At 43.1% G+C, this 9,428-nt stretch overlaps 1 protein-coding gene across 2 annotated transcripts in view; it reads right to left on the bottom strand.

The window, feature by feature from the left end:
* The window catches only part of LOC115147751 (CD97 antigen), a 132,367-nt gene that overhangs the window by 26,721 nt on the left and 96,218 nt on the right, over positions 1-9,428 (bottom strand). The window contains exon 3 of one of the 2 annotated variants that reach the window (XM_029690044.1): positions 1,766-1,894. The exons of the other annotated variant lie outside the window; for it this stretch is intronic. Within the exon in view, the coding sequence (XP_029545904.1) occupies positions 1,766-1,894 (129 nt within the window). The remainder of the gene's footprint in view (positions 1-1,765; positions 1,895-9,428) is intronic. 2 annotated transcript variants of the gene reach the window in all.

The following is a 9,428-nucleotide window of genomic DNA, read 5'->3' as shown; positions in this document are numbered from 1 at the left end:
ATAGAATATATAATTATCACTCTCTCCCTAACCAACAAATACAATATTATCATTATCACCCCCTCCCCTCCTACACATTGAAAAATATAATTTGCAACCCCACCTACACATAGAATCATATCATTATTAACCCCTCCTCAGCTACACATAGAATAATATCATTATCCAACTCCCTCCCCACCTACACACAGAATAATATCATTACCACCCCCCTCCCCACCTACACATAGAATCATATCATTATCACCACCCTCCCCACCTACACATAGAATAAAATCATTATCACCCCCATCACCACCTACATATAGAATAATATTATTATCCACCCCCCTCCCCACCTAAACATAGAATTATATCATTATCATCCCCCTCCCCACCTACACATAGAATAATATCATTATCCACCCCCCTCCGCACCTACACATAGAATAATATCATTATCACCCCCATTCCCACCTACACATAGAAGAAAATCATTATCCACCTCCCTCCCCACCTACACACAGAATAATATGATTATCCACCGCCCTCCCCACCTACACATAGAATAATATCATTATCACCCCCTCCCCACCTACACATAGAATAATATCATTATCCACTTCCCTCCCCACCTACACACAGAATAATATCATGATCCTCCCCCCTCCCCACCTACACATGGAATAATATCATTATCACCCCCTCCCCACCCTACACATAGAATAATATCATTATCCACCCCCCTCCCCACCCTACACATAGAATAATATCATTATCACCCCCCTCCCCACCTACACATAGAATAATATCATTATCACCACCCTCCCAGTCTACACATAGAATAATATCATTATCCACCCCCCTCCCCAGCTACACATAGAATAATATCATTATCCACCCCCCTCCCCACCTACACATAGAATAATATCATTATCACCCCCCTCCCCACCTACACATAGAATAATATCATGTTCATCCCCCTCCCCACCTACACATAGAATAATATCATGTTCATCCCCCTCCCCACCTACACATAGAATAATATCATGTTCATCCCCCTCCCCACCTACACATAGAATAATATAATTATCCACCCCCCTCCCCACCTATACATAGAATAATATCATTATCACCCCCCACACAAAGTAGATGATTATTAACATTCTCTATAAACTCTCAATACTGCACAGAGAGGAGGACTCTGAACAAGTAACGGTTTGTTCCCTCGACATGTAATATTCACACACACACACACACACACACACACACACACACACAGACACACACACACACACACACACACACACACACACATCCCCACACACATCCCCCCACACATCCTCACACAGACATCCCCACACATCCTCACACAGACATCCACACAAACACTTTGGACTCACCGACACAATCCCCATCTCCTCTTCTTCCGTTGCCAGAAGCACAGAGGCATTCATTTCTTTTGGTGTTGCTGCACTCATTGATGTCTACAAGAGGACCAGAGATAAATACAAAGATAACGAGAGAGAGGAAAGGGAGAGATAAATAGATAGAGAGATAGATAGATAGATAGATAGAGAGAGAGAGAGAGAGAGAGAGAGAGAGAGAGGAGAGAGAGAGAGAGGAGAGAGAGAGAGAGAGAGAGAGAGAGAGAGAGAGAGAGAGAGAAGGGGTAGAGGTCTCACTCTGTTTTATTCTCGATCATTAAATAATCAATACGTAATGATGTTTCCAGCTAGAGCAGTCAATCAATCAAGAGAAGATGAGGCCCTCTTGTTGGACTCACCTTCACAGTCTCCAGTGGAAGTCGATAATGAGAACCCACTTTGGCACTGGCAGTTGTAGCTCCCGATGCTGTTGACGCAAGTGGCATGGCTGCCACAAACCTGTGGTTTCTCCTGGCACTCATTGACTTCTGAAGAGAGAAGGAAATATGGTGATAGAGCAGTGATTCCCTAACCTCTCCTCCAGTGATTCCCTAACCTCTCCTCCAGTGATTCCCTAACCTCTCCTCCAGTGATTCCATAACCCCTCCTCCAGTGATTCCCTAACCCCTCCTCCAGTGATTCCCTAACCTCTCCTCCAGTAAAGCCCTAACCTCTCCTCCAGTGATTCCCTAACCTCTCCTCCAGTGATTCCCTAACCTCTCCTCCAGTGATTCCCTAACCCCTCCTCCAGTGATTCCCTAACCTCTCCTCCAGTGATTCCCTAACCCCTCCTCCAGTGATTCCCTAACCCCTTCCTCCAGTGATTCCCTAATCTCTCCTCCAGTGATTCCCTAACCCCTCCTCCAGTGATTCCCTAACCCCTCCTCCAGTGATTCCCTAACCTCTCCTCCAGTGATTTCCTAACCCCTCCTCCAGTGATTCCCTAACCTCTCCTCCAGTGATTCCCTAACCTCTCCTCCAGTGATTCCCTAACCTCTCCTCCAGTAAATCCCTAACCTCTCCTCCAGTGATTCCCTAACCTCTCCTCCAGTGATTCCCTAACCTCTCCTCCAGTGATTCCCTAACCTCTCCTCCAGTAAATCCCTAACCTCTCCTCCAGTGATTCCCTAACCTCTCCTCCAGTAAATCCCTAACCTCTCCTCCAGTACCTCAAGACAGTCCACGTATTTGATGAATTCCAGAACTAAAGTAGCTGATTTTAAGAATGAAAGGCTTGATGATCAGGTGACCATTAGAGTCAGCTTTGCTAGTTGTGGAATATATCAAAGAAGAGGCCTGTCTGGGAGTACTAGAGGAGAAGTTGGGGAATCACTGCTCTTCAAACTCCCAATATGGCACAGAACAGAGGAGATATTGCAAAAGTAATGTTTTGTTCCCATTACATGTAACATTCACACACACACACACACACACACACACACACACAAACACGAGCTAAACTGAGACCCTAACCTCACACATGGCTGTTGCTGTTTCTTCCACATGAATACATGAATACATAAAATCACTCTCTCCCCACCTACACATAGAATAATATCATTATCAACCCCCCTCCTCATCTACACATAGAATACTATCATTGTCCTCCCACCTACACACAGAATAATGTCATTAACCCCCCCTCCCCACCTACACACAGAATAATATCATTATCCACCCCCCTCCCCACCTACACAAAGAATAATATCATTATCACCCCCCTCCCCACCTACACATACAATAAAATCATTATCCACCTCCCTCCCCATCTACACACAGAATAATATCATTATCACCCCCCCCACCTACACATAGAATAATACCATTATCCACCCCCATCCCCACCTACACATAGAATAATATCATTATCACCCCCCCTCCCCACCTACACATAGAATAATATCATTATCACCCCCCTCACCACCTTCACATAGAATAATATCATTTTCACCCCCCTCCCCACCTACACGTAGAATAATATCATCTTCACCCCCCTCCCCACCTACACATAGAATAATATCATTATCACCCCCCTCACCACCTTCACATAGAATAATATCATTTTCACCCCCCTCCTCACCTACACATAGAATACTATCATTGTCACCCCCACCTACACATAGAATAACATCATTATCACCACCTCCTCAGCTACACATAGAATAATATCATTATCCACCTCCCTCCCCACCTACACATAGAATAATATCATTATCCACCCCCTTCCCCACCTACACATAGAATAATATCATTATTACCCCCCTCCCCACCTACACATAGAATAATATCATTATCACCCCCCCTCCCAACCTACACATATAATAATATTATTATCACCCACCTCCCCACCTACACATAGAATAATATCATTATCCACCCCCCTCCCCACCTACACATAGAATAATATCATTATCCACCCCCCTCCTCACCTACACATATAATAATATCATTATCCACCCCCTCCCCACCTACACATAGAATAAAATCATTACCCACCCCCTCCCCCCCTACACATAGAATAATATCATTATCACTCTCTCCCCACCAACAAATAGAAGAATAACATTATCACCCCCCTCCCCACCTACACATAGAATAATATAATTGTCACCCCCACCTACACATAGAATCATATCATTATCACCCCTCCTCAGCTACACATAGAATAATATCATTATCCACCCCCCTCCCCACCTACACATAGAATAATATCATTATCACCCCCCCTCCCCACCTACACATAGAATAATATCATTATCACCACCCTCCCCAGCTACACATAGAATAATATCATTATCCACCTCCCTCCCCACCTACACATAGAATAATATCATTATCCACCCCCCCTCCCCACCTACACATAGAATAATATCATTATCACCCCCCTCCCCACCTACACATAGAATAATATCATTATCCACCCCCCTCCCCACCTACACATAGAATAATATCATTATCACCCCCCTCCCCACCTACACATAGAATAATATCATGTTCATCCCCCTCCCCAGCTACACATAGAATAATATCATGATCCACCCCCCTCCCCACCTACACATAGAATAATATCATTATCCACCCCCCTCCCCACCTACACATAGAATAATATCATGTTCATCCCCCTCCCCAGCTACACATAGAATAATATCATTATAACCCCCCTCCCCACCTACACATAGAATAATATCATTATCACCCCCCTCCCCACCTACACATAGAATAATATCATGTTCATCCCCCTCCCCAGCTACACATAGAATAATATCATGATCCACCCCCCTCCCCACCTACACATAGAATAATATCATTATCACCCCCCTCCCCACCTACACATAGAATAATATCATTATCATCCCCCTCCCCACCTACACATAGAATAATATCATTATCACTCTCTCCCCACCAACAATTAGAATAATATCATTATCACCCCCTCCCCACCTACACATAGAATAATATCATTATCACCCCCCCCCCCCTCCCCACCTACACAAAGAATAATATCATTATCACTCTCTCCCTACCAACAAATAGAATAATATCATTATCACCCCCCTAACCCTCCTACACATCGAAAAATATAATTTGCAACCCCACCTACACATAGAATCATATCATTATCACCTCCTCCTCAGCTACACATAGAATATTATCATTATCCACCCCCCTCCCCACCTACACATAGAATCATATTATTATCACCCCCCCTTCCCACCTACACATAGAATAATATCATTGTCACCCCCACCTACACGTACTTTAATATTACTATCCACCCCCCTCCCCACCTACACAGAGAATAATATCATTATCCAACCCCCTCCCCACCTACACAAAGAATAATATCATTATCACCCCCCTCCCCACCTACACATAGAATAAAATCATTATCCACCTCCCTCCCCACCTACACACAGAATAATATCATTATCACCCCCTCCCCACCTACACATAGAATAATATCATTATCACCCCCCTCCACACCTTCACATAGAATAATATCATTTTCACCCCCCTCCCCACCTACACATAGAATAATATCATTATCACCCCCCTCCCCACCTTCACATAGAATAATATCATTTTCACCCCCCTCCCCACCTACACATAGAATAATATCATTATCACCCCCCTCCCCACCTACACATAGAATAATATCATTATCACCCCCCTCCCCACCTACACATAGAATAATATCATTATCATCCCCCTCCTCACCTACACATAGAATAATATCATTATCACCCCCACCTACACGTAGAATAATATCATCTTCACCCCCCTCCCCACATACATATAGAAAAATATCATTATCACCCCCCTCCCCCCTCCCCACCTACACATAGAATAATAACATTTTCACCCCCACCTACACATAGAATAAGATCATTATCAACCCCCCTCCTCACCTACACATAGAATACTATCATTGTCACCCCCACAAACACAGAGAATAATATCATCTTCACCCCCTCCCCACCTACATATAGAATAATATTATTATCACCCCCCTCCCCACCTACACATACAATAATATCATTATCACTCTCTCCCCACCAACAAATAGAATAATATCATTATCACCCCCTCCCCACCTACACATAGAATAATATCATGTTCATCCCCCTCCCCAGCTACACATAGAATAATATCATGATCCACCCCCCTCCCCACCTACACATAGAATAATATCATTATCACCCCCCTCCCCACCTACACATAGAATAATATCATGTTCATCCCCCTCCCCACCTACACATAGAATAATATCATTATCACTCTCTCCCCACCAACAATTAGAATAATATCATTATCACCCCCTCCCCACCTACACATAGAATCATTTCATTATCACCCACCTCCCCACCTACACAAAGAATAATATCATTATCACTCTCTCCCTACCAACAAATAGAATAATATCATTATCACCCCCCTAACCCTCCTACACATCGAAAAATATAATTTGCAACCCCACCTACACATAGAATCATATCATTATCACCTCCTCCTCAGCTACACATAGAATATTATCATTATCCACCCCCCTCCCCACCTACACATAGAATAATATTATTATCACCCCCCCCTTCCCACCTACACATAGAATAATATCATTGTCACCCCCACCTACACGTACTTTAATATTACTATCCACCCCCCTCCCCACCTACACAGAGAATAATATCATTATCCAACCCCCTCCCCACCTACACAAAGAATAATATCATTATCACCCCCCTCCCCACCTACACATAGAATAAAATCATTATCCACCTCCCTCCCCACCTACACACAGAATAATATCATTATCACCCCCTCCCCACCTACACATAGAATAATATCATTATCACCCCCCTCCACACCTTCACATAGAATAATATCATTTTCACCCCCCTCCCCACCTACACATAGAATAATATCATTATCACCCCCCTCCCCACCTTCACATAGAATAATATCATTTTCACCCCCCTCCCCACCTACACATAGAATAATATCATTATCACCCCCCTCCCCACCTACACATAGAATAATATCATTATCACCCCCCTCCCCACCTACACATAGAATAATATCATTATCATCCCCCTCCTCACCTACACATAGAATAATATCATTATCACCCCCACCTACACGTAGAATAATATCATCTTCACCCCCATTCCCACATACATATAGAAAAATATCATTATCACCCCCCTCCCCCCCTCCCCACCTACACATAGAATAATAACATTTTCACCCCCACCTACACATAGAATAAGATCATTATCAACCCCCCTCCTCACCTACACATAGAATACTATCATTGTCACCCCCACAAACACAGAGAATAATATCATCTTCACCCCCTCCCCACCTACATATAGAATAATATTATTATCACCCCCCTCCCCACCTACACATACAATAATATCATTATCACTCTCTCCCCACCAACAAATAGAATAATATCATTATCACCCCCTCCCCACCTACACATAGATTCATTTCATTATCACCCCCCCCCTCCCCACATACAAATAGAATAATATCATTATCACTCTCTCCCCACCAACAAATAGAATAATATCATTATCACCCCCCTCCCCACCTACACATAGAATAATATCATTATCACCCCCCTCCCCACCTACACATAGAATAATATCATTATCAACCCCCCTCCTCACCTACACATACAATACTATCATTTTCACCCCCACCTACACATAGAATAACATCATTATCACCCCCTCCTCAGCTACATATATAATAATATCATTATCCACCTCCCTCCCCACCTACACATAGAATAATATCATTAACCACCCCCCTCCGCACCTACAAAAAGAATAATATCATTATCACCCCCCCTCCCCACCTACACATAGAATAATATCATTATCACCCCCCTCCCCACCTACACATAGAATAATATCATTATCCACCCCCCTACCCACCTACACATAGAATAATATCATTTTCACCCCCCTCCCCACCTACATATATAATAATATTATTATCCACCCCCCTCCCCACCTACACATAGAATCATATCATTATCCACCCCCCTCCCCACCTACACATGGAATAATATCATTATCCAGCCCCCTCCCCACCTACACATAGAATAACATCATTATCACCACCTCCCCACCTACACATAGAATAATATCATCTTCACCCCCTCCCCACCTACATATAGAATAATATTATTATCACCCCCCTCCCCACCTACACATAGAATAATATCATTATCACCCCCCCTCCCCACCTTCACATAGAATAATATCATTTTCACCCCCCTCCCCACCTACACATAGAATGATATCATTATCACCCCCCTCCCCACATACACATAGAATAATATCATCTTCACCCCCTCCCCACCTACATATAGAATAATATTATTATCACCCCCCTCCCCACCTACACATAGAATAATATCATTATAACCCCCCTCCCCACCTACACATAGAATAATATCATTTTCACCCCCCTCCCCACCTACACATAGAATAATATCATTATCACCCCCCTCCCCACCTACACATAGAATAATATCATTATCACTCTCTCCCCACCTACATATATAATAATATCATTATCACCCCCCTCCTCACCTACACATAGAATAATATCATTTGCACCACCCTCCCCACCTACACATAGAATGATATCATTATCACCCCCCTCCCCACATACACATAGAATAATATCATCTTCACCCCCTCCCCACCTACACATAGAATGATATCATTATCACCCCCCTCCCCACATACACATAGAATAATATCATCTTCACCCCCTCCCCACCTACATATAGAATAATATTATTATCACCCCCCTCCCCACCTACACATAGAATAATATCATTTTCACCCCCCCTCCCCACCTACACATAGAATAATATCATTTTCACCCCCCTCCCCACCTACACATAGAATAATATCATTATCACCCCCCTCCCCACCTACACATAGAATAATATCATTATCACTCTCTCCCCACCTACATATATAATAATATCATTATCACCCCCCTCCTCACCTACACATAGAATAATATCATTTGCACCACCCTCCCCACCTACACATAGAATGATATCATTATCACCCCCCTCCCCACATACACATAGAATAATATCATCTTCACCCCCTCCCCACCTACATATAGAATAATATTATTATCACCCCCCTCCCCACCTACACATAGAATAATATCATTTTCACCCCCCTCCCCACCTACACATAGAATAATATCATTATCACTCTCTCCCCACCTTAATATATAATAATATCATTATCACCCCCCTCCTCACCTACACATAGAATAATATCATTTGCACCACCCTCCCCACCTACACATAGAATGATATCATTATCACCCCCCCTCCCCACATACACATAGAATAATATCATCTTCACCCCCTCCCCACCTACATATAGAATAATATTATTATCACCCCCCCTCCCCACCTACACATAGAATAATATCATTTTCACCCCCCTCCCCACCTACACATAGAATAATATC

This window comes from Salmo trutta, chromosome 14 (assembly GCF_901001165.1).
Source record: "Salmo trutta chromosome 14, fSalTru1.1, whole genome shotgun sequence".
Taxonomy (NCBI): Eukaryota; Metazoa; Chordata; class Actinopteri; order Salmoniformes; family Salmonidae; genus Salmo; species Salmo trutta.
This window is presented reverse-complemented; position numbering and strand designations above follow the sequence as displayed.